The sequence below is a fragment of the Symsagittifera roscoffensis genome, chromosome 2 (genome assembly GCF_963678635.1).
Source record: "Symsagittifera roscoffensis chromosome 2, txSymRosc1.1, whole genome shotgun sequence".
NCBI lineage: Eukaryota > Metazoa > Xenacoelomorpha > Acoela > Convolutidae > Symsagittifera > Symsagittifera roscoffensis.
Genome location: NC_087063.1, coordinates 33,443,909 through 33,471,720, shown reverse-complemented (window position 1 = coordinate 33,471,720; position 27,812 = coordinate 33,443,909). Strand labels below are relative to the sequence as shown.

The 27,812-nt window shown below is 33.7% G+C and overlaps 2 protein-coding genes across 3 annotated transcripts in view; one reads left to right on the top strand and one right to left on the bottom strand.

Moving 5' to 3' along the window:
* Positions 1-27,812, bottom strand: part of LOC134840258 (TLC domain-containing protein 4-B-like) — a 520,491-nt gene that overhangs the window by 102,609 nt on the left and 390,070 nt on the right. The window lies entirely within an intron of this gene.
* Positions 8,624-27,812, top strand: part of LOC134839126 (potassium voltage-gated channel subfamily C member 2-like) — a 55,828-nt gene continuing 36,639 nt past the window's right edge. Inside the window, exons 1-2 of the mRNA XM_063854570.1 lie at positions 8,624-9,559; positions 9,827-10,511. Coding sequence (XP_063710640.1) covers positions 10,199-10,511 — 313 coding nt within the window. The 5' untranslated portion in view covers positions 8,624-9,559; positions 9,827-10,198. The remainder of the gene's footprint in view (positions 9,560-9,826; positions 10,512-27,812) is intronic.

Here is a 27,812-nt window from a genome sequence, read left to right as displayed (position 1 = left end):
AGAATAGAAATGATTGACACATTTATAAACCGACATAAACTGATTTGAGTTTAAATGACTAATGTTACGACTGTGACATTCGCTCTCGTGAAATGAAAATTGAATAAGAAGATATGAAAAGTTTAAACTAATCAAATGAAAGGTTAGTGGCAGCAACAGTAAGCACCAAGTGTGATGAGTTTTAAATTAAATTTTTAAGTTTTCGGCTGCACACTGTCGGCCCTTTCTCTGGCTTGATCACGAAAAATTTTTTATTACGTTGTAGGTACCCTAGGCAGGAGAGGATCTAAAATTTTTTCGAGGGGGCAGATTTTCAAACAAAATTGAAAATTTTGTCGACCTTTCTATTTACTTTGACCAAATTATTTTTCGGAGTTCTTTAAAATCTTTAAAAAAACTCTATGTTGAGCAAATATTCTGCGCTGCTGGCAATTTAAAAAAAAATGCCAAAAAGACATTTTAGGCACTTTTTTGAAAGTTTTGACCAAACCAAAAAATCGCATTTTTGGGAGCGCGCTTTTTCAAAACGAGCATGTGTGCGCCATATGCGACTTCAGAACAGCTATAGAACTGATCAACCAAAAGAGGATGTCCGGACCCTGTTGGTGAGCTAGGGTTGAATCCCTGAACTGAAAGCACCACCTCCATCCCAGCTACGCGACTGAGTTTGTCACTTTCCTTTACTCAGTTTCATCATTACGGGATTTGACGAACAATTTTGTGGTTTGACGCAATTTTAACTCAATATACTCATTAAATTTTGATATGGTAGTTGTTTCGACCATTGAAACTGGGAGCAACTTTGTGTTCGGGTCTGTTCTAGATTTTTTTGTTCTGTTCTTACACAAAATCAAAAACCACAATTAATGATCGGTCTAGGTTGAGTAATTTATCATATTAAGGCCCTTACAGTCGTGATTTGGATCCTTCTATAAAATCATAAAAAGTTGAAAAAAACTGGTTTGAACTTTTTGGTTTTTCGTCCTTTTTCGGACAAATAAAGCGAACGAGCAGTCCCTTTTTAAATAAATAACAGCTTAGAAAAGCTTAATTTAACGTAAAAATTCAAATTTACTGGGTTACCCTTAGTTTATTATGAGTATTTTAGCTGCTTTTTGGAATCTAATTTCTTAAATTTTTAAATTCAAAATTATTTTTTATTTTTTCCTCAGTTTTCAAGTTTTTTTGACAACCATTGTTTTTCAATTTGCTTTTTTTACACTGACTGTTAAATATAACTTATCTCCAGTTTTTTTCCAGCTCCTTTTATCTCACCACGCCAAAAAACGACAATCATTCGATCCACTTTGATAGACTACGGTCGGAACATTCCGTGCTACTTGCACAGTAACCTGATGTCCCGGTCGTTGTAAATTGCTTAGTACTATTTCCACTATTACCTTTGGTATTGATTAAATACTAGTCAGCTTACCGCATGAATTGACCATCGGTCGATTCTTCAATGTTTGTGTTAGTTTTAGAACTGACATTTTAATTCAACACAATTTATTAGTTGTTTTTATCGTTTTAATCAAATGTACATAGATTGTACAAACCAATTTAGAATATCTTAAATATTTATTATAGCGTAGTCAAACGAATCAAAACTTCTCTTTTTTCTGACAAAATCACACTATGGAGCCGCCACATTCCTGTACCCAATAGAGCGACCGATATCAATTGGCGATAATCGCAAAAGAGAAACTCACATTCTCATCTTGGAGCGAGCTAAAACAAAAAAAAAACAGAACACCAAAAGAGCTATCGGGAGACAAATAACAAAAGAACGCTATGAAAGTATACGAACCCGTTGAAGAAAAGCGAATCCACAAAGAGAACGTAACGGATTGAAAAGAGCCGGAGCCGACAAAAATTCCGCTCTATTTTGTTCTTAGCTCGCAGCAACAAAGAGAAAAAGTGCTTCCACAGAAAAACCCTCGCGTGAAAACTTAAATTATTTCTTCTAGCGAATTTTGGGAGCCTTTGGACTTCGCTTTTAACAAAACTTCAAATGAAACTTCGAGAGATATAAACGCTCAAAAGTCACACAAAAAGACTGAGAGTCACTCGAACAGTTTCGGCGCGCGATAGAAGATTTAGCCAGTACTTTTAACATCAGGGAGACCGACGAAGCGGAACGGATTAAGAGCGTCTTTCCTTATATTTTGAAAATTAGAGAAACCCAACGGAAACTAGTTTCAGCAAACATTCGTCCATCAGAAGCTCTATGTCAGACCAGCATCGTTGAAAAGAGGTTTTTCAACCACCGCAAATTGGCAAACTTGACATGAGGGACAAATTTATTGTAAGAAACCATATCAAGAAGAAACCAAGGAACCATATATCGAAAAAAGTAATTCATGCATGAAATGCAGGAACGCATTTACCAACGGTCATTGAAATTTTGTTCAGCAGAGGAGATCAAATTGTTACTATAGAGGACACTTTGCAACACTCTGTAAATCATGAATTAAACAACCACTGTAAAAAAATTATAGGATAATGTCAATATCAATGATTGTACATACGTTCTGCCGGAGAAGGAAAATCAAGAAACGTGTCGAGTGTTAAGTGTAAGAACCATCTATGATGAAAACGGACTTGAAATCAAGAAACTGATGAACATAAAATTAGGTTGGGAGATCATTGTAAATATGAACCTTTCTGTAAATTCGTTGAGACCAATCAGCGATAACCCAGTTTGAGTTACCCCAACTTCAAAAATTTGCTCAGTGGAGAACCAAAAAAAATCCTATTTTGAGGATTTACAGTTGACAGAATCAACTTCTTAAGAAAAAAAACATCAGGAAAAAACATTCGGGAAACAAGAACTTGTTAAATTTTAGGGATAAAAGAAAAACAGAAGAAATGCCCACAGCCGATATGTAGAGAAAGCCACCAAAGGAGAGTAAGATGAATAACTCCGCTTTTTAACAGATTAATTTTTCCAGAAATTTGTTGAGCTATTTAGTAGAATCGAAAAATACCAAACGATTGAGATCTAACTCATTTTCAGTCTCCGTTCAAAACTTTAAAGAAGAGTTTTGACCAAAAATTATCAGATGCCAAAAATCCCAAAATGATAGATAATGTTTGAAAAACTCGTTGGGCAGGTTTGGTTCAGTAATTTAGACCTGAAAAAAAACGTAAAGTCAACTCAAATCATGCAAAGAAAAAAACTGGCAAGCAGTGTAAATTTATAATTGTTGGCGGAGAAACGACGGGCAGGTATCAATTTTTAACCAGTTTTTATGGAATGGGAGACACGGCCAACGATTTTCAAAGAGTCATCATTTCACTGTTAAAGGGAATACCGTTCAATACTTGTCTACTTGTATAATAGACAGCGTATTGATAGTTTCTAGCGGTCTCTCGACGAACACAGATCAATTGTAAATAGAAAATCGACAGACCTAGAGAAAAACCACATGGCGTTGATATGGGAAGAAAGTGCTTTCTTCCAAAAAGAAACAGAATGACTGCGCTTCAAATTTTTAGATGCTGTGGTATGACCATTGGTCAGTAAAGCTGATACAATTAAAAGTCCAAAAAACATTTCTGAAATTCGATCGGTTTTCGTTTTAATAAGTCACTATGTACAATTTTTTTTCGAAATCCTTCAACGACCCCTTACGACCCCCTTACGATCCCTTACGAGTTCAATATTACGACCGCGCTTTAAAAAAACAATCGGTCTACCATTGAATAACAGCCCTTCAATCACTTTGAAAACACTGAAATCAGAAATTGTAAATATTACGGAAAACAATCACTTTAATTTTAAAAGTAAATAAACATTGAAATCCGATGCCTCAAACAACGGATTAGGTTTGACCCTCGAACATTTTCAAGGGTGAGTATGAAACCATTGCATTCGCCTCAAGCTTTTTAAACGGCCACGAAGTGAAACATTCCATCAGCGAACTAGACTTTTTAGGTGAAATGTGGGCCTCTGAAAACTGTAAAAATTACCTTTGTTGCTCGGAACTTTAGATTGTCAACAACAAAAGGCACATTTGTTGGTCCTTTCAGTGATACACAGCAGTAAAAATATTCATAGTAGACAAACTCGTTGGGTAAGTAGACTTTTATCAGGAAAAGATATGAGTCTTTCGGATCTTTTATATAAACTTTTTTCGGACAAACCCTTACCTCCCTCACGCTACGACAAAAATTTAATCGTTGCTTAATTGGACAAAACTCGTAAAATTTTATTGAAAGGACTCTTTTTAATACTATGAGTGTATATAAATTTTGTTGATAGACTGTCGGTCACTGTATGTTCAATTGTTAATCAAAATATCCCGTCGGGAGCGGAACTTTGAAGCAATATCATTAGTCAAGATTCCAAATCAAGTTTATGAGCGTCATTTAATCTCAGAATTAATGCTGCTTTTATCACGTATTTTGCTCAGTCGATAAAATTTTGCAATAATTCTTACTTCAGAGAGAGCGGAAAAGTATTATTCTAATTGTTTACTCCTTGACAATTCAATATTCAATTCAAATTTATCACACTTTCCGATAAAGTTATACTACACTTCATAATGTTTTAGAAAGACTTGTAAGTACAGTAAAACATAAATTAATGGCCATGTCATTGTTCGAAATACCAAAACCATCTTTAAATTTTTCAATTGAGAAAATTATTTCAATCCGGAGAATCACTAACCAACGCTCATTGGAATGCAGCTCATTCGACAAACACTTCAACCAAACTTCCAATGTCGGATAAGAAAATTTTATTTACTTTGATAATCGTTTAGATAAACAGAAGTTTAGATAAAGGGAAGACCAACAGGCCAAAAACTAGGATTTACACGATGGAGCAGAGGATGGATACCTGCACGCAAACGAAGAACCTCTGACGAAGTCGGATGACACTCTCCGTCGAATCGCATGAAAACTGTCACAGTTCAAGATCAGAAAGAGTCCGCAAATTCCAGAAGAAATTTCCATCTGGAGGTAAAACTTATACAACGACTGCTAACAGAAAGAATGGGGAATTATATTTTGACATGGTGAAAGAGAACATCATTGACTCTTCTGACCAGACAGTCACACTCGAAACCGGCCAGATTTTACGAAAGTCGGGCTTTGCTTCCAAAAAAAATTGCTTGCCAGCCCTACTAAAATTTTGCTCAAATCAACTCTAATGGTGCACAAAAATAACCAATCTTCAAATTTAACAGGAAAAAGAACATGTTTCCATTCATAAGGGTTTCTGGGACTACTTCTTTGCAGACGACGTTCGAAAACTGGCAATCCCGGCCCAACCTCAGGAAACAACCAGCTTCCAGTGGAGATAGTAGTGATCCCCGGATCGCCACAGAACAATTCAGAATCCTATTCATTCCTCTCTAAACTTAAAATCGTGGGATGGGCTAATTGACGACTATTTCGACGATGTCTCAATCAACAATGTCCCTGATTGCGAGGACACACCGGCAGTTTCTAGCTGCGATTTAAGTATTACAGGGGGAAAATCCTATTAGGGCTCACTCAAGTGGACCAGGGTATCTTCTGGAGTATCGGATCAACCGGGCACTTCAAGGACTAGAGGAACATAAGACGATCCTATTCAACTTGATAGTCCGCGAGAAGAGCCATCGCCAATAGGACCTCAAGCAGGACCATCCAGGTTTCGAAGAAGAGCCGCCTCCCCATTTTCTACAAGAGCGCAGCTTTTTTGTCAAAAAAGTTTCAGAAAAGGAGTCCCTGTGTTCATTTCATTGGTCAAAGTCCTCATTCCCGATCCAACTCCAGCTAGTTTTACTCATTAAGTAGCTGAAACCACACTAACCTGGTCTTCACCAAATTACTTCCCACCGGGCCGAGTTCATCCTACCCAGTTACAGACTACGTTATTCATCTCCCCCAGTGGATCTACTCGCACTTTTCAGCTAAAATCTCCATCCATGAACAAAAATACAGATGGTGTGACGGAAATATTGTCAACGGTTGACACGGAACTGAGAAACACATTAGAGGAACTTGATTCAAACTAAAAATAAAAAACTTCATCGTTTAAAACTTCCTTTTTATAATTTCTTAACAACTTGTAAAATTTATCATGTATCTGCTAGGTGTTACTCTTGTAGATTAGATTTGTTGTCAACTCAACTTAGATGACATCGTTTTGTAATTTCTGTAATTTGTCTCATCTTGTACCTTGTTGTACATACCAAATTCTAATTGTAGATTCATTATTTCGCTCGGTTTATCTATTTCGAGTCATGTAGAGTTTTTAAATAACTTCAACCTACACTCAAGGGAGAAATAGGTTTATCAAGAATTAATTTTATGTAATTGTAAATTTTTTCTCCTCCGGGAATGTTGTGATTTCTTTAGTATTATATTCAGTTTGACCTTTGGTATTGATTAGATACCAGTCAGCTTACCACATGACCGATCATTAACTGTTCGTGTTAGTTTTAGAGCATTACGAGGCCAAACTGATCACTGGATTGTCTTACAATTTTGTGTCTTGTGTCTGTATGTTCCTAGATTCGATAAAAAATCTTTAGACTCGTATAAATTTTTTCCAAACGATCAAAGAAAAAGAAAGAACAACAGAAGAACAAAGGCAGCGGCCTTGTTGTGGAATCCGCTCACATTTCACAAACTACACAGTTTGGCCTCGTAATGAACAGCCTTTTTAATTCAACACATTTTAATAATGTTTTAAATTCTTTTAGTTGGTTGTGCATAGATTGTACAAACCTAGTTAGAATATAGGATAGCCGGTTGCTGGGATGGTTTGTAAAAACTAGTTGTACAAACCATCTTTCTATGGTTTTTTTCAATTATGTTTATGCTTTTCGATTGGGTTGGTTTTCAATATTTTTATGACAATCTTAATGCAAGCAAAGAGCCCCCTGCGTTCTCTATGCTTTTTTGCGAAGTCGATTTATACTTATTGTATTGGCGCCCAACAACAATCTTTGGATTGGCAATCGGGTTGAATTAGCATCTATAAAGTGGAATTCCACAATTCAATTAAATCAACCGCTCTTAAGGACGCATCCTCCACAGAATGTCTTTTTTATGTATTTTCATCCACTCTGCTATAAAAACTCTCAGTCCGTGGAGGCAAAAAAGCTGGGTGATATATCTTAGCTGTTCTCTTTTAATTTCGCAGCTACTTTTCCCACTTTTTTGCGCCATTTCAGGGATTTTTAATGGTGATTGATGAGTTCACTGTTTTGTTTCACGCTGCAGTGATTCATATTTCTTCATAAATTCTCATCAATCCTCAATTAGTTCGACTTCGAGCTCTCAAATTTTTAGAGTTATTTTGAAAAAGAAACAACAAACCTAATCGTTTCCCATTATTTTTTGGGAAAGAAAAACAAGAAAGTTCGATGAACATAAATCATTTTTACAATAGACATTTTTGACAGATTTGTATAATTGCAGCTGATAACGGCAGAAATAATTCCTTGATTTTACGTCAGAAGGTCTAAATAGCTGAAAATTTCTAACCAAACAAATGCCTCGATTTTTCTTGGCCAAATTCTTTCAATACTTCAGTACTTCAGTAATTTTTGGCAATCGGTTTTTTCTGTCATGCAGACTATTCTGTTAAGTGAGTTTATCCTGTCAAAATGAGTCCTACTGCGTTAGTTATATTGAAGTCGATCACTTAAATGACGACCCTTCTCTCCTCTTAGCTCACCCACTCAAATCCGTCTTCGTTTTCTTGTGTCAAAATTGACGTAAAAGATATCATTATACGTTTTCATCAATTCCGAAAAAATGAAATTTTTGACACATACTTTTTATTTTATGGAGCACAAAGATTGCCTTTGAACTTTTGTTTGAAAAAAACTGGCAAAATCGCGGGTCAGAACAAAGAATTTAATTCAGTATACTTATTAAGCCGGAAAAATTTCATTTTTGGATTAAAACAAGTCTTCATATTCCTAAATTTTCCCGGAAAAATCAGAATATCTAGTTTCGCAAACAATTAAATTTTTATAAAAATTTAATTTTTTTTGCAAATCTAAATCATTATACATATTACACATACACAATATTTCAGTTTCTGCATTTGAGATGATTTTTGGCTCAATTAACGGCTGAAAATTTACCTTCACCAGAAGTGTTGTTGTCTGCTCTAACACAAGTAAAACGCAATTCCATGAATAATAAACGCCCCTGAAAATGCACAAGTTGCACATTCGTACCAATATTATTATATAGTGTACCATTTCTTTTTTATATGAATACTTAATTGTTCACTGCTCTTTTCACCTTCATTTTAACCGGAAGGTAGCGTACGAATTTATTATTGAAGCCATGAAAACCTAATGATTGAATACAAAGCATATTTTGTGGCGTTTTCAGCAATAACGAGTTAAATTTTCCCTCTAATGATCTGAATTAGCTTAATGTTAACAAATATTATTTATATCTGAAACTAAACTTCTCTTAAATATGTTTATGACTTTCCGCTAAACGTTTCAGAAATTTGACTGGAAGCTTGCCCAAAATTGTGACGAGTTCTTATGTTCCAACTGAAAACTACAGCAATTTATATTGTTTTTGTATAACTCTGTTTTCGCTTCGAGGTTGTTTCAAAACCCAATAGCATTTCTGCTAATTTTCTCTCAAAGTCACAAAGAAGCGCTATAATTCCAAAGAAAATCAGTCGAATAATAAACATCTAGGTGGGTTTGGGGGTAGTATAAGTAGGAATCGTTGTTTTGGGAATAAAAAATGGCTATGAATTGGGAAAGTGTGGCCTACTTACCATTTTTGTGACAAATAATTGAACAGTACCTATTTCGTTGGTATTATTCCAATCTCACCATTCTCTTTCGCCCTTTTGTTTGGGTGCAATAAAAACCCTTCCGGCATGCTAACTTGAACTGTCTTTTCATTTGATGATCCGTTTAAAATTACCTCTCAGTTTATTTTTTGACAGCCGTTTTTTTTATTCGCAGATAGATTCAATGCGCAACATTTCAGTTTTACTAGCAAAACCCAACCTTTTTTTAATCCGATAAATTATTTACATACTTGTAGCGGAAAAATGTTGAACTATTCTTGCCTTTTTGTAGAGTAATTTATCAGAAATTTTGTCAATTACTTATTTCTAGTAATTTTATACACTTCTCAAATTCTGAATCACTCATTACTTTTTAAGTTTTGTTTCGACGAAAGTGCTATATGACTCTTCATGTCAACTATCGGGTCAAAACTGAAATACGTCAAAACAGTCTTTACCCCAGAAGTGTAAAATTTCTTCATTTCTACAAAGTAAATTAAACACTTTCACGGGTTGGCAGATTTTCTTCATTTCTTCATAGTAAAATTAAACATAATAATAAGTTGCAAGAATATATCTGCGTTAATAATGCATTGAAAAATCGAATAACTCGAGGCACTTTGGTGGAAAAAAAAACAATATTTATGCCTGATTAATCCGTGGTCAAGGTATGCGGCTCTTTTCGTCACCTAAAGCAGAAACACACACAAACCAGGCGCACTTTTATATTTATAACGTATCTTTATTGAGCGATAAATTGAACCCAACTTCAGCAAAAACAGCCAAGTCAGAGAAATTAAGCGCCAATTTTTTTTGCAGAACTATCGCAACCGAGTCACTTTTGGAGCAACCTTAAGAAAAATGAATATATCTTTTTGAAAAAGAAATTTTTTTTGTTTAAATTGTTTTTCAAAAAGTATATATATATTTTTTTAGTTTTAGAAATAATATGGTTTGATGATGTAAAGTGAAACTACATTTAGAATCCCTTCCCTGCAGTTAAGCTTCGTTTGCATGTAGCCAATGAAAAGTGATTGTTTTGATGTGATGAAGGAACGGTGCTATAGCGCCAGGTATTACCATTTACATCTGTCATCAAACAGAAGAATATTACAACAATTTCTCCCTATTATTTATTCAGTTACTTTCCCCTATTGATCTTGTGCTTCTGATGGATTTCATACATTCTGCTTTTTCAACTTAATTATAATGCAACATTTAGAACTTAAGCCTTGCTGTATGCTGATCAGCTTCAAGTAACTAAAATTGAAACATAGAGCATTTATTGCTTCATAGATGATATCAGAGTAAAACTTACGTCTAGTTCAAATGATAAATAATTCTGAAAATAATCGCCATTGATTTATCTTTTTTTCCCCAAAATTTCAACAAAGTGAAGCTTGAATCTCGTTTAAAACATTTACCATGTTATCCCGTCGTACAACCAATGCGTGTTTCGGCATGTCGATAGGGAGCGTTGCCGAATCGGACATCTCTCGTGGGACTTCAGTGAAAAAAAAACACGACACGAATATCGACGAGCGAATTGTGATCAATGTCGGCGGAATCAAACACGAAACTTATAGAAGTACTCTGCATACAATTCCTGACACAAGACTGTATTGGTTATGCGAAAATCCACTCAAGAACTGTGTCGAGTATGACGCAGACCAGCGCTTCTTTTTTTTCGATAGACATCCAGGAGCATTTGAGCAAATCATCAACTTCTACAGGACAGGTTAACCAGGTTCATTAACGGACAATTAATGATAAGAATCGGCATGAAGGATTTCAGCTGAAATTAAGATTCATAAAAACTAACTAAATTGGCTCGGAATACAAGATTGTCACAGACTTTTTTTCGGTTCATTTTTTTGGAAATTGAAAATGGCATTTTTATCTTTTTAACAACCACAACACACAAAACACTTTCAACATAAAATTTTTAACGTTTTTAAAAAAATCTCTTTTTGACAAATGCATTATTATTTCACTTACATAATAAAAAATAAATACATACATACAGGGGCGGATCTAGGATTTTCTCAAGGGGTATATTAAAAAATTTTTGACGACCTTTTTTTATTGGTCGATCGACAAAATTGATTTTCCGAGCTCTCCTAAATCACTAAAAAGACGCTGTTTTCACCAAACTTTCTGCACCGCAGGCAAACTTTTGAAAAAACAGGTCAAAATAGCCGTTTTTGGGCACTTTTTGAAAAATTTTGACAAAAAAATTTGCGTTTTTTTTTGGCGCGCGCTCCCCCTCAAAGTTAGTATAAATTGGTGCCAAAAGAGCCTTTAGAAAAAATTTAGGGTCGGTCGGGCAAAAATTGATTTCTTAAAAAGTACCAAAGGGGCACCCTTTGCGTCGGCAGGGGGTCGAATCCCTGAGGGAATGGGGCGTCCCCCCGCCCCCTCCCTAAATCCGCCCCTGCATACATAGATCTATACAAGCTTACATACATACATACATCCTGCATACATACATAAACATACATACATACATACATACATACATACATACATACATACATACATACATACATACATACATATATACATATATACATACATACATACATACATACATACATACATACATACATGCATACATACATACATACATACATACATACATACATACATACATACTTGCATACATACAAACATACATACATACACATACATACATACATACATACATACATACATACATACATACATACATACATACATACATACATGCATACATACATACATCATACATACATACGTACATACGTACATACATACATACATGGATACATACATACATACATACATACATACATACATACATACATACATACATACATACATACATGCATACATACATACATACATACATATATACATACATACATACATACCTACATACATACATACGTACATACATTTCAAAAACTCAGAATCATTTGGTTCTTTGTTTACTGAAAAGGGGAAATTGAAAACCAGAGATTCAGCACGGTATCTTGGCATTAAACGGGATGAAAAATTGGTTTTTGTAAACGAAACTAATAAGCATCTTGGTTTGAATCGACAAATAAACTCAGGAGTATCATACAGCAAGTAATTTTTTACTCTGGGTTATATTAACAACTTTTCATGTTTGTCAATAAAAACAAAAAAAAACAGTTTTGCGCTGAGGAAAAAACTATTACGGAACCGACAGCAAAATAAATTTTAAAATTTTGCAATTATCTGGAGTACGGAGCAAACCATGTTAATCAATCTCAGAGTTTTTTGAACAATCTGGCTAAATTTCGAAGAAAACAATCATGGCAACCAAACATAAAGAACAATCATTTTTCAAATTTTAAAGAAAATCATGGCTAACTACCGAAAAAACTATGACGGAACCTACAGTAAACTAACTTTTAAGTTTTCGCAATTATCTGGAGTACTGAGTAAAGTATGTCCATCAATATTAAATTTTTTGAACAATCTGGCTAAATTTCAAAGAAAACAATCATGGAAACCAAACATAAAGAACAATCATGTCTAATTTTAAAAGAAAATCATGGCTAACTAGGCGAATTCTTTCCGAAAAATCTTTCAAGAAAACAGAGGCTCTCTAAAAATTAATGAAATCCCTAGTCGATCAAGGGAGGTTATCTTGCAAGATCTTGCAAGAATCTTGCAAGATTCTTTTAAAGAGGATGCATCTCTTTAAAAGATCTTGCAAGATTCTTGCAAGATCTTGCAAGATAACCTCCTCTAAATATAACCTTTTTTTTGCAAGATCTTTAAAGATACAATTTTTTTGGGCAAAAACAGCTTTACACGCGAAGACAACCAAGTAGCAGATAAACCAAGATCTTGCAAGATAACCTCCCTTGATCGACTAGGGATACCTAAAGGTTTTCGAAGCTTTACAAAAATATTCGAAAATTGCGTTTTGCTACTGTTTTTTTATAATTTAAAATATTGAGCTGCGGTGTTAAAGATTTACGAATGACAAACACATTTCTGCCACTCTCAAATTCAACAAAAAATAGAACAACTTTAACAGTTTGGCTAATTTGGATTGAAACAAATTTCAACCATCGTTGCAATTATCAAAACTATCTGATAATGACAATAGACCTGGTCTCAAACTCAATTTTTGCAAGTAATCATTCGAATATCAAAGAAATCATATCAAATCGAATAAATAAAAATCATCAACTTTTCGGCTTAATCCTCTGTCTCTGATGCGTTCGACCTTGCATACAAAACTGTATCCTTGCAAATTTTGAAAACATGGAGCGTGTTCAACTGTTCGAGAACGCCTTACATAAGAAACTTTTTGTTTCATCCGACGAAATTGATCTTTTGTCTACAAAGTTTTCTCAAAAAACGTAATAACCACCTTGTAAGCAACATTGCGTTGGTCTTTTTTGAAAGCTGCTACAGCTATAAAGTTTTTATAAGGCGAAATTGAAATGCAGGGTTAAGTAGTGTTTTAAAAAGATGTGGATCACTAAGCAGCTCAAGTAATTCCAAGTTCATCAATCTGAATCAGTATCTAAGTGGAAGCAAGTTGCCTAAAGTGGAAGCATTCATCAATTTAAACCTGTTCACCCTCTACGGAATGTCTTTTTGCTGAGCAAATCGCAAAGTCATGTCACTTATTGTAACACTCACTTAGCATGCTAACTGTCTTACTGTTTTAAATTTAGATTTTGATAACGCGTCTTTCTCAAAATTAGCTAATTAAAAATATTTTTTTTTTCCAATTGATGCCGGGTTATGATAATTGAAATTTTTTTTCGAAAATTATTTTGAAATGGTTTAAAATTCAAATAAAACAATTTTTTTTGACTTTTTGTGTCGATAACCTAGTCCAGGTTGACTTTTTCACCCAGATAATCCAAGAATCCCCAGCAAGGTTTTTTTATGAACACTATTTTTTTTGTTTTCATATGTTATGATAAACATAAAGGACCAAGTTAACATCCTCCCCCCTAAACACGTTTAGGGGGGAGGATGTTAACTTGGTTCTAAGTTGGGAATTTTCAGCCAATCAGAATCTCAGAATCTAGCATTTTACATGCAGCGCTTAGCAAATTTAATTTATATTAAGCGCTGGGGTGGAGGGCGCTGGGGTGGAGGATCTTAACTTGGTCTATTTGGGAGGGGGGGGGGAGGAGGATGTTAATTTGATCTAACATAAATTTATAAAGAAGGCCTCTTTTCTCAATCACCCACCGAAACTGTCATAATGAAAACTTTCTAGCCATAGAAAAAATTACGTTTTTGGTATATAATTCTGTGTCAAAATGTTAACCTTAGCCTGCATGGCTAAAATCACCAAATGCAGTTTTCTAAAGGCCAGTTATACTCTGTGAAAAAATGCTTGTCATACAATTTCATAGTGCAAAAAACATAATCATAAAGTATACCCATGTATATCCATAAAGTTTATTTGCGGTTGCTTTACGAAATATTTTTCTTTTTCTTAGATGCTTATAATAAACTCATTACAAAAAAGTTCATACTCAGAGCAAAAAAAATATTGTGTAAGCAGCAGGTAGTACAATAATTGCATTTCGAGGCCAAACTGTGAACTTTGCGAAGAGTATGCGGATTCCGAATCAAGATTTGTTTTTTTTTGTTCTTGCTAAAAATCGCTGATAAAGAGAATGACACTTGGAATTTTTTAAAACTTTTCATGCCCTTATATTTTCAAAACTCAAAAGGTAAGAATTCATCACAATAGTTTGAGGTAAAAAGACTCTCCTCGAATAGTTCTTGTCCTCTGCAGCTCCGACGGAGGTTTTTTGTGGGTACAAAAGATTGCTCAGGTTTCGATACAAAAAGTAGTTATTTTCAATCAATTTTGTAAAAACCCATGCAACGCAGTTCAAATCAGTTTTTTTTGGCAATAAAATCGATTTTTTTTCTAGCGTAAAAACCCATTTATTTTAAGTAAATCGATTTACATACAGTATAATATCTGTACAAAAATCAATTTATATCGATTTCAATCGCCATTTTGTCATACAGGCACTCCTGGATAGACAAACAATGGTTATTTTCCGTTTCAAAAACGCTCAAAAGTTTATTTTTTTTTTTGTGTTTTTTATTTTTGTATACCTTTGGCAAGGCATGATTAAAAAATTTTTAATTTTTTAAAAACAGTGTTTTTGAAAGTTTTGCCAAAGTTTAGAAATTTATTTTGTTACTCAAATTTTGAAAAGTTAGATTTTTGCATCGAAATCCAATTTTTGAAGCCTAAGTTCACATAATAATATAACAGCACTCAAAACAAACGACAGAAATAGGAAAAATATTTATATTTTCGTGACCAATGAAGTTTTTTGTTTCTTTGGTTTCTATGTTTTATTTTATCAACGACTTTAGTTTTATTAAGTGTGATATTTACACAGTCTTTGGGTACTCATGTTATGCTTTTTTGCAAAATTCTTCTGTGGTTGTTTCTTGATTTTATCTCCAACGAATTGAAAAATGAAAAAAAAGAAACAGATGCGTCAATTTTTTTTCTGGACGCTTGTTCCGAATTTCAAATAAAGTAACATGCAAAATCTTTAATTGAAAGAAATTGTGTTTGACGTAAAACTTCAATTAATTTTAAGGGTTGGCGCAAGCCAAAAGTGCATTTTTTTAATCAAGTTTTTCTTATCAGTGATTGAGCTTTCTGCTGGCACTCCTTATCAAAATTTTTAGTGCAAGCCAAAATTGCCCAATCTCTAAGTAAAACATTGAAATATTTTGTGTATTTATACAAAACAATTTAAATGTAACCTCTAGCTGAAAACGTGAGCAATTTGCTAGCAATAGACCATATGCGTACATGTAATATGCGCGCACATTTGTTCATGTCTTTTCCATTATAATTTCTATGGACCTGTGTGACATTTTATTCTTTTGCATTATTTTTGCACCTGAGCTCTAACCCTTGTGTAACGGCTGCCGGCAATTCATTTTCATTTAAAACTTGAAGGTCGTTTTTATTTCATTTTATTTCTAGGGCGGGAGACTGATTAAAAATCCATCCGTTGTACATAAAAACAACAACCACACTTTATTGATTGAGCTCTCTGTTGGGAATTTTTTCGAGATCTCCAGGAAATGAGATAATCTTAAAGGTTGCGCGGAGAAAATTTTCGTTTTCTAACTCGGAAAAAAATCATATGAAAAATTCATCTTAGTGGAGTGAATGGTATAGTATAATTTTAGAGTGCATCTTTGGAAAAAAAAACAGTTTCTTTTTAAATAAGTTAATTGCAATGGACTTCTCTCCAATTTGTGGTTTCGACTTGGCAAGAGAAAAATATGATATAAATCAGGGGTGGATTTAGGGGGCTGGAAGCTGAAATGAACAGTCAGTCTTTGAACATATTTTCCCTCTTCTGTCTCAGAAAGGCTACACTATTTTTCAGAAAAAAAGTTGGTTAGAGACTCTTGATCCTCGGAAACAGAGTTGAAGCGAGTAGCAGAGTTTTGCTTTGGCGCAGTTTTATAATGACCAACAGCAAAAGAATCAATTCCTTCTCCAAGTAATATCGTTTATTATCAAAACACGATAAAGCCACTTTATTGATTTTGTTCACTATAACACTATGCTTCTCGCTCGTAAAAAACACCATTAAAGATTTCAGTTTTAGCTTGTCAAACGGAACAAATTTAAATTTTTCATGGTGTAAAGTTTTATTTACTTCGAGATTGACCCTTTTTGCGCTCGATTTGGGTTTAGCTGAAGCCCCCTGAATGAAAGCAATGAAATAAGCTTTTGGCTTTGGAAAGACTGCTTCAGTGGCAATTGCGCCTTTTAGTTCATCAGTTAGCTTCAATGGTACCTTTTTGTTTGCTTCACTGAAAAGTGGGTGATCTCTAGGGTAACTGCTGAGATCTAAATCTGCTTTGAGACCCTCCAAGTCATGGTAAAGGTCACAGGTTTGAATTTCGTAAAACAAAGAGTAAGTACCTTTATACAGAGACCGAGCTCTGTCGTTGTACATAGGCATCATTTTTAAGTGATGAAATTTGTACACCTCCCTTTTTGATACCTCTAAAATTCAAGCACCAATATAGGTAAGCTTCTTCCATTTAATCGATTTCTTTATCAAAGTCACACCGATTAAATCTTCTTTGAAAATTGTAAACCTGTTGAAGTTGAATTTGTTTCAATAAAATTTCGCAGCATCTTTTTTTGCCAACCATGATCAAACTCTGTCATCTTCTGAAATTCTCCATTGTCTTTCCAAAGCAAGAATTGTTGGGTAAATTGAAAAAAATCTAAAAATTAGATACTCCAGGCTGCTGTCTCATTTGAGTCTTTAGTTCTATATGAGGCTTTAAAAATTTTTTTTTGATCAAACTGCAGGACCCTATTCAAACTACAATGTTCTAGGCCTTGACTGACCAAGAATTTCAGCATTGAAAAATGACAAACGTAGTTGTTTTTCTCACACAGAGTTTCCATCAGTTTTCTTGTAGAAGGTTGTTTATCTGGAAAAGTAAGATGAAACTCATATAGCATTTCTTCAGTTGATACCAGTTTTTCAGCTGCAAGAGGTAAGTCTTTATGTAAATCATGTAGATGTGGGGGATGACTTCTCCAAAAAAGCCTTGGTCTGCATCATCGGGCGTCTCTAAAAATTCCGTCAACTTTTTGTCAACCCACTTGAACTTACCCACTGGCATTTTGTTCGTCATCGTTCCCCACTATAGGTTAACCACATCCAGAAAAAAGCCATATAAGGTTGGTTTGTTTTTATTGTATTCATCAAGATAGTGATTATTTGCTTTCATATATCTTTTTTCACCTATACCGTTTAATCCTCCTCGAATAGATTTTTGCAAAACAGTAACATATCAATGTCCGATAACAGATCGAACTCTATTCCTGTTGTTTTCAGCCTTGCATCCCATGAAAAAATTGGGGAGCTGTAATAGTGGCAGGGATCCAAGTCATTTATTTCTGTTTGAAACCGTTTCGGAAACTTTCAAAAACATCAGATAGCAGCAATTAATTAGACTTCAGATACACATTATGATAATCGCCTATGTTTTCGCACTCGAGTTTGATCCATACTTCTTGAGCAACAGCTAGATCAGATTTGTTTACATCAAATTTTTCTGACAGTGTATTGAACCATTTAGGTCCATAAACAGGTAATGCTTCCTGTTCGAATTTCTGGTAGCAATCCATGTAAGAGTAAGGATAAACATTTTTTTTCATTAAACTGAAGCTCACCGCCTCTTTGAAAAGGTGGTCGAGTATATGAAAATCTTTTTCCTTCAGTGATTCAGTCAAACTGTTCAAACTGGATGATAGAAAACTGTAACTATCCAGGAATCTTATTTCTTCAAACTTAGTACGTAAAAGAACGATTTTGTCGTGTACTCTCCAACTGGAACAAGTTAGCTGAATTATATGTACGTTTCATCTGTACAGGGAGCAACAGTTAACTTTTCCTTTACTTTGAACTTCACACTCTTTTTGAGCTGATGAGAGTCATATTCATTCAAGTTGTGCAGCAGAAATGGAGTGAAGGATTGAGTTTCCAATTTTAAGTTACACTCAGTGTGAGACAGTCCATAAATTTGTCCTGTAGTATGATCATGATGAACGACGTTTTTCCCTGATAGTGTTTTCCTGCAAATAACGCAGCTGGTGCATGTTTGAGTAGTTTTTGCCGATCTTCATCTGAAATTATGAGCTACTTGAGTTTTTGTTTAGCATCTGGTAGTTATCTGGCTTTTAATCAAAAGTATTTAGAGTAATCATCCATTACATTTTCTCTACAGGATGGTTCATAAACAGATTGGTTTAAGTTTCTGTCATTTAGTGAGGCACCAAATGAACACGGTTTCTGTTCTTCCAATTTTGTGCTTTCATTAAAAGTTGTGCTGGTGTTATCAACCGAGATGCAAAGCGCTTCAGTGTCTGTATATTTTACAAACGGACATACATTTTTTGAATCAGTGCTGGAAGCGGATGATCTTCGAGCCCTCCGGTGGCCTTTTGTTAGCAGTTGCTTCATGCTGGCCGCACAAGATAAAATGATCTTTGAAAACTTGTTGCGATGAGAACCCATGAAAACATCGTTTGCAAAATTTGGTCCGATTTGAGCTAGTTGTAAATTGACGAGCCTTAAATCCATTAAAATTGGTTATTTAACAGTATTGAAAATTAATTCGGTCGTAAAGCAAAAGCAAATTGATAAGCTTAAACGTTTTCTTTGAAAGGTATAAAGGCCTTATTTGCTTCTTTTCGAATCCAAACACGTTAACTCCTAAGTTATTCCTAGACTTGAAACGTGAGATATCTTTTTTGGCATAGGAAACTCAAATCCCTTTATATTTGGACTGCTGTTAAGTTCCTTATAAGAAGCTGGCTTGCTTTTTTATGGCTTTCATTGGGGTTAAGTGCTGCTTCAATTGCATAAACAAAACACATTTGATGACAATTTTGGATGTTCAAAAGAAAATAATTGTGTTGGAAGACTTCAGGTGTAAGGATATAACTGCTGCCTGGATTTGGTTTGAACAGATCGATATTATTATCTGAATGTGACAGTGATTCACAACGATAATTCACTACCACTGCTGCAGAAAAACTGAGTTGTTTTGACCATCTGATCGATCATTGAATACTAGTCGTTATCATCCAATTGTGTTATGACAGGTTTGCCATAACTGCTTGCATGATTTGAAACCTTCGTTTCGTCAAGTGGTTTCGGAAGATTAACAAAAACAGAGAACTGTATTTTAATTGAATCATTTTCCAATATTTTCTTCTGCGAGAATTTTTGAAAATCCTTTCTGTAGTTTTCCAGCAGACAGAGCAAGTCTGTTTCATTGAGACTTTTCTTTCTGTAAGATTGAAAGAACTTCTTAGCTGCGTGCTGCTCGGTTGTGAATTTTAGTTTCAGTTCCTGGTATATTTTCTTTATGCGAGAATCATGTTGCTGTTAAACATGATGTTTTAGGCCTTTTACACTTGTAAAGACTACATCACAGAAAGTACACTTCTTGGGAGATTTTCCGCTACGGTTTTCTCGTAGATGGCGAAAAACGTTATCGCAACGACTGAAAGTTTATGAATAGATATCACAGGAGTAATTAGCTGTTTTTTGCGTAACAAAACTATGTTCCTTTAACAGATTATCGTTAAGTCTTCGTTTTGTTGTATAGTTTTTTGAACAATGACAGAAAAAGAACTCCATTAGGGCCAACCTAAAACAAAAAGTTTGTTTAGTTAGAGTTTTTAATTCCTGGAATTTGATCAAACATTTAATATAATCGCATTTCAAATGATTCCTATAAAATACAGTTACATTTAGTATTCACTAAAAGTAAATCGAAAAAGTAAGTTAAATGAAAAAATAACGCTGTCGTTAGACTTTCGGTTTAGTCTTGAAAGATAGTTCTTTGAAAAAAGCAAAGCTATAGTAATTGAAAGTAAACCATTCGAAAGTTGAAAGATTTAGTCTCCTGCAGACTACAAAAAACTAAATTATAATTAATTCTAACGTTTACAAGAAGTTTGGATTGAGGTGTCTGGGGGCAACAACATTTAATGATTTCGTTTGACTTATTGTTCTAAAAGTATATGTCAAGTTAGTTGTTGTCAGTTTACACTAATTAAAACACTGCTAAAAACCGAAAAATTTAGAAATTGAAATGAAATCTCTGAATCGAATTCATGAAGTGATTATCAAATAACTTATTTTGTATATTTTCTGTGCAAAACCAAACTTAATAGTTTAAGAAATTGAAAAATATCTCTTGAAAAAATGAAGCTAGTTAAATTTAAATATCACATTATACTGGAAACTTTGTGAAGCAGATTTTAAAGGAGTTTGAAAAATATCTATTTACTGTAGTACAAAAAAGCGAACTTTGCAAATTTTAAAAAGCGTTTGCATCAAGTGGTTTGCAAAATGCTGAAGGGTAGATTTTCAATTTTGTTCTAGACTAATGATCAAAACTTTCCAGAATGTTCTAGAAGAGCCCAGTTTTTTAGCAGACGTAAATTTCAGTTCTAGTTACTGTTTCAAAAAAGATATCAGTACTCACTCTGGTTATACTTCTAAGGCTGAATTGTTGATTAAGTTTTTTCATTTGCTATTCAATTCGAAATACGGGGAAAAGTTAACCGTGCTTTTGATTGTTAAAAAAGAGATTGAAATTCAAACATTTTCCAATGGCTACCCGAAAAACAACATAACTTTTACTAAACATTCAATTACTGTTCTCGAGCCAAAATAACGCTGAGAGATATTTTTAGGAGATAGAAATCTTTTATTTTTATCAATTGAGTAATTTTGCTCCGTGTATGTTGATTGTTTAAAAAGAAATGTCAAATATTACATGTATTTTTTTTCTTTATAGAAATCAAAACGATAAATACATAATTTTAATTAATCTTTGACAAAACATAAGGAACACTTTTATTTATACTCATTTCCCATAATAATTGATAGAAATGTGTTTGAATCGTTGCTTTGAATCGTATTACTGCTTTCAGTTTGGATTCAGTGTGATTGTAAACCTGAACTTGTTGAAAAAGAATTTCATGTTTTGGTGGGCTAAAGTTGAGATTTTTAAATGCTTTGTTTTCTGATAGTAGGAGAACTATCCAGGTCAAAACTAGATTTGTTGATTTGTAATTTCGTAATTTCAGTGGTTTTTGAAGGTTGTTAAAAACAGAATTGGGTGGTATATACAAAATTAAACTTCTTCTTTTTGTTCCTAATCACGTTTTTCTAAATTTGTCGTTCGATATTTGCAACTATTGCTGTCGTTTATGGTTTTGTTATAATTACTCTTTTGTATCTAAATTATCATCTAGGTTCCTTGGTCTGCATCAGTATTGCCAACATCTAATTTTAAGTTTTTTTTTCCCACTGAAAAAGAGCTTTGTGGCGAGCAATGGTACGTGTTTCTGTCTGTTTCAATCACTTGATTTATTTTGCTTGATTCAATTGATGCATATTTTCTTTTCTTCGTCGCTTGTGTTTTAACTGCTTAGTATTGGTGTTTAATGGAATTTTACCAAATAATTTGAAATTTTATCAGATAAGAATTTTGAATTGATTGTTAATATGATTTTTGTATCGTTTTTCAACAAAAAAAGCGGTTACGGTTCTTATAAGGCTGTCAGTTTTTGTTTGAAATAAATCTGATATACTATATCGATCTGGTGATTAAGGTAGACTATTACCGTTATTACATGAATTATACTGATTTGATGTTCGTTTTGTTATAGAAGTGGGGCTCGTGGTGATTACCGGATACCTTGTTTTTTTTTTAAAATCTACATTTGAAAAACAACTCGAGGCTCGATTTTTAGAAATCTTGAAAGATTGATAAATAGAGCTTACTCAATTTGAAAACTAGATCAAGAACGTTTTCCGCTAGGAATTCTCCACGTAATGAGGTGCCATTTAAATAAATTTAAACTTCTTGAATCAGTTTTTTGAATACCTGCGCATAATGGAAAGAACTTTACTTCGAAAGCGTCAGATCGTTCAATCGGCTCCCTAACCTGGCAATAACAGTCTGTGAGGGTGAGCCCTCATTTGACCGGTAACTTCAGGTTCACCATAGTCTAACCAATTGCGGCTGCACAAGTGTATCGAAATGAAAATTTTCAAATGCGCTGTAAAATCTAAAAATTTCAACTTGAAATTGAGGAAACCTAGCGACACCTCAACTTGAGTATAATTTTATTTGAAATATCACTATGACAAAAGTAACGATGCTACCACATTTGATCCAAAAAGATAAATTTTTCTTAAAATAGAAATAAGCTTTTAAACCAACGGTTGTTCTCAAAATAAATCAAGTAGATAATCTTATTTTGAATTGAAAAATCAAACCTGCTATTTTCAACCGTTAATTTCTTTTCAAAATATATTTTGCACGAAAAATACTGGAAAGAATGTATGCGCACATCAAAGCTATGATATTTTTTTTCCAACTCCTATTTAGTCGATTGAAAAATAATCCGACATTATGCTGAGAAAAAAAACTGAGCGCCCAAAAAGTTTTGTTTCTGACTATAAAGGTGATACTTTTTCCATCGTTGCACTTTCCTCACTACCTGGTTAAAATCCATCACAATTTTTGATAACAAGTCGCCTAATTGCGAAACCTACATTTTGTCAATGCAACGATGAGACAACGAACAAATTTTTACACAGAAACGATGTTGCACTTTACAAGCACAAGTAAACAGTTAACAAGATGGTGAGCTTTAAAAAACTAATATAAGTTCCGAAAGCCAAAATTGTTTTTCTCCCGGATTTTGCATTGCCAATTAGATTAAAAATTTCAGCCACATCAATTTATTTCAATTTAGCACTTTGTTGAGCACTAAAAGTGTGTAGAACTATGGGCTCGTATTGTAATATAAGAGTTTGCGTAAAAAACAACATACCGCATGTGAATTTAATCAGCTAATGAGATAAAAGCACTAATTGGATCTTATAGAAAAATTGCAGTTCAAATCATTATAATCAAAAGAAACTCGATATCAAAAAAACCAATGAGCCGATTGAAATCTAGAAGATAAAATAATCATTAGACAGTTGCAAAACGTTAGTAAACTTGGGAACACCAGAAAAATGAATGAATTTCCTAAAAAAATTGGTTGACATACTTTTTTGAGCGTGACCAACAGAGAGTTGTAAAACAGTCATAGAACAAAAGTAAACAGAAAACAAGCGAAAAAAATCTCAAGTTTTGAGTTTGAAAAAAAAACAGTTGGCTTCAAAGCTCCCTATTTTTTCTGGAACAATTATGATTGAGTCATTTTCTGATGATAAACTAACCCACTTTGAAAATCTCGCTCGTTGTTTTCAATTTGCTGGAAACAATTCTCTCTAGCTGGAAGTTTTAAAATTTAGTAACCTTTTTCAAAAGCAGGAGTCGGTCGCGTTGTTTTTGTAAAAGTTTCATTTATGCTGTTCAATAGCAAAAAAATTGAGCTGCATTAAAAAACAATAATTCAATCCGCGAATCATTTCCAGTTTTTTACTGAAAACTAACGAAACTATTAACTCATTAAGTTCTTTATAAAAGTTTTTACTTGCAATGACTCTTGATAAATGTTTTCTTTTCTTTCAAATTGTTTCATTGTGTCGTTTGTTTTGTTCGTGGTCCGATCAAAGGGTTTTTCTGAACGAATTCCTAGATTTCAAGCCTTTTGATAATAACAGCGAAAACAAACAGTATACATACCTCTGTGTATTCAAATTACATTGATAGATAAGATTTAACTTTGGTTGTTATTAGATCGTTGCAAAACTTGTCGCCTGAAATTAAACTGCACCGAAAGCCCTAAATTGTAAAATTCAAACTAAAGTTTTGATATTGCCAAAATCTTTGATCTTCATACACAGGAAGTAACTATAACAAGCTGACCTTTTTTGATAACGTTAAGCCAACTTGACAAAAAATATACCAATTGGTAAAACGTTGCCAATGCTGACTTTTTTTGATAATACTAAGCCAACTTGAGAAAAAATTACAGGAATTGGTAAAAGTTTTCCAATGAAGGAGATCTGAAAAAAAATCCTCTTTGGAAAACTAGAAGCGAAAATGTGTTTGTGACTTGACAACCTCGCAGTTTGATAGTTGAGCTTGTCTTCCTTTGAACTAAAGAATTTAAATGAACTGGAAAAAATTCAATCATCAGCGTAAAAATTTTCTAAAAAATTGCTGAAAGATGTTACACTCTTATATTAGAGTCTTCACTACGTTCATTGACTTTAAAAACATATAACTAGATGAATCTATTGAATTTCAAAAACTGTTTTTTTTGTTGGCACTTTCAATCTCAACTTTATCCAAATCAGAAAAAAATAGATCAATAGGTAAACTCTTTATTCCACTAGGAATTCAGAAATTAGTTGACTTTTCGAAAAGGAGTAGAAAAAGTGCAAGCTATCTCAAAACAACTAAAAAAATGATAATAAAATCTTGAAGAAAAATGATATCAGTTTGAAGCTCTTGAATTTTTGTAAACTGATTTGTAATTGACAATTTCCAACTAAAAATCCAACTTTAAGAAAATTGATCAATGGTGAAACTTTTTCAACTCGATAGCAAAATCAAAAAAGTAGGACTCAAGCTGCAACATATAATGGCTAGCCTGTCAAAAAAATGGAACGAAAAGCCTGAGTCCACAATTTGCATAAATTCACAATTTTTGTATCGATGGAAAGTGTATTTAAGAAACAGAGCCAATAAAACAATGAAATTGTGCTAACTATTGCAAGAAAACCGAAAAAGATATCGAAACTTTTTGTTGAAAAACACTTAGAAAGTTTTCGAATCTCAAAACAGGCCAAAACAGCGTCTTTTTAGTATTTTAGGAGAGCTCGGAAAATCAATTTGGTCGTCCTAAAAAATATCGTCAAAATTTTCGAAAATCTTTTCAAAATCCGCCCTCCCCTTCGAGAAAATCCTAGATTCGCCACTGATTTACATGCATCTGAATAAAAATTTGCTCCAATCTCTAAAAGCTTGTAAAATTTCTCGAGTTTATTTATCACGTTATATCAGCTTCAAACTGAATGTAAAAGCAGTCGTGCGGAATATATGATAATTCAACCCTCCATTTACAATAACAGTGATTGCATTTTTTTGTTCTTTTTGCGCGAGAACTGACTTCTCTTATTGCCTTTTCGCTTTCTTTGTGGAATGATACTTCTGGTTAGAAAAATGCATTCACACGTTGCAATTTTTATTAGTTCTGAAAACTTAAATTTGAAAGTTTGTTCAAAAGTTTACCACCCTATTGCACCAGGAGGGAAGATTAGTTTCAAGGTCAATCATAGGATAAGCTGAACCATTCAATTACTTCTTTGTAGGAGTGGAAATGGATCAAGTTAACATCCTTCACCCCAGATAGACCAAGTTAAGATCTTGAGCCCAGCATTTAATTGGGATGGAATTTGCTTAGCCCTGCATGTAAAATGCTTGATTCTGATTGGTTGAAAAATCTCAACCATTAGCAGTCCCGACTACCCCCTTCGGAGTAGGGGAGGTTGCTTACTTGGTCCGGGAAATTCTTTTTATATCATTCGAAAGGTATTGTTGTCCTGAGCTCAAGTTTGAAAAGATATTTCACCTGTGAACATTTTTCGTAATGTTATGGGGGTTTAAAGGTTGCATTTTGGCCAATTTAGGACAATTAACGTGCGATATATTTCGCGCTATTAACGCGTAAGCGGAGAATTAATCCGTCTTAGAAATCGTTCAAAATTGGTTTGCCATAATTGATTTGTTACAAGTAGCGAAATCTATTCTTATGTACTTTATATGGCGTGTGGGGGGATGAGCGTCATAAAAAAATTCAAATTTTCGAAAAAAAAATATTTCATTTTTTTTTTTTACATTTAATTTTTTAATGTTATTACTGCTCCATAAGCCTTAAAAGGTAGTCGGAACATTCAGGGCTTCGCCCTGATACGAGCAGTCTTGTTGTTTTTGCAATGAATTACAAATAGATGGCCTCAGAGAAGGTCGTCAAATGTAGCTCAGAAAATTAGAACCTTCGCTTACTTCGCAGAGTCTGTCAATCTCCAAAAAGGATTCGACGAGCTTTTCGTATTCCACAGAAATTGTTTTTGGTTCTTGGAAGGCGTTTCAAGGTACAAGAGAAGTCAAAATTCTTCATGAGAAGAATCCCCTTTAAAAATCAACATTTGCACCAAGATGAATAATTATCATGAGCATACAATTAACCTCTTAGGCGAAGTTATCATGCTAGAGTTATTTGATTTTTCATGCGTGAAATAAGTATATCCAAATTTTAATACCGTTTTAGGTATCATATCATTGTACTTATTGAAGTAAATCCAATCAAATTATTAACCTTCTCTAACAGAACAAAAGCTCGCTTTCTATTGGATCGAGATGTATGTACATTTATTACGACAAAAAAGTTATGACTTAGGCATTTGATGAAAGAGCTCTTTACCTAAGCCATAAAAAAATTAGAGCAATAACCTTAAGCTGCATTGATGAATAGACGAACAGAGAGTAATTAATGGTCAGGCAACGCTTAAAAAAGTGGGGGAGGTTATTATGCTATGAGGCCACTGCTATGGGATGGTACCGCAAATTAAGGGCCTGAATCTATTTTTAAAAAATTGAAAAAATGTTGAGAAAAAAAATCATTTTTGATTTCCGTTTTGTACCTTTTAGATTCTATCAATAACAACATTTGTCTGATGTTTATTCAAAGCCCAGTTGAAAAAAAGGGTACAAAACGGAAACCAAAAAGTTGTTGGTATTGATGTGATAATTGTGCATTCCATTGCTGGTAATTATAGAAATTCGGAAAAATAGTTATTCTCTCTTCGTGAGAATGCTTCTTCGACTTTATGCAACCTTAGAGCAAAAATTTAGAACTAATTTTCTAATAACTTGCAATGAAAAAGTTAGCTTGTTTCAATGATCACGAATTTCACTGTTTTGCGTATCACAAAACTACAAACATCTCATCCAATAGAAGCCGAAGTTTGTATATTTTGATAGAATTATAAACAATCTTTGAGTTTTTTACAGGAACAAATTTTTAAGAAGATTAGGAAGTAGCTAAATGCTCTCAACATATTATCATGGGTTTTAAATGGATTAATTAAGATTTTTTCTTAGATGCTCTGGTATATACTTTGAAGCCTGAGTTTGTAATTTTGAGCTAGCCCCTAGACCACGGTGAAGCCTTCGCCAACATTACTTAAATGTTTTTATATTTGAATTACGGTCTTCGGAAAAATCTCTGCTGCTGGCTCAAAAAATGGTTGAATTTCAGTTCAATTGTTAGGGATCGATCTATCAAGACTCCGCAGTTCATCAATGAAACATTCCATTCAATTTTCTTTTTGCCTTTTGGCCAGTTTTGTCATGTCTATAATTCATCAATTTAACCAGCACCTGCTTAATAGTTCATATATTGAACTGATACGCCTTTAATATTTCATCTAACGCAAAAAATATGAGCTGCCTCTAACGCAAAAAAATGAAGCTG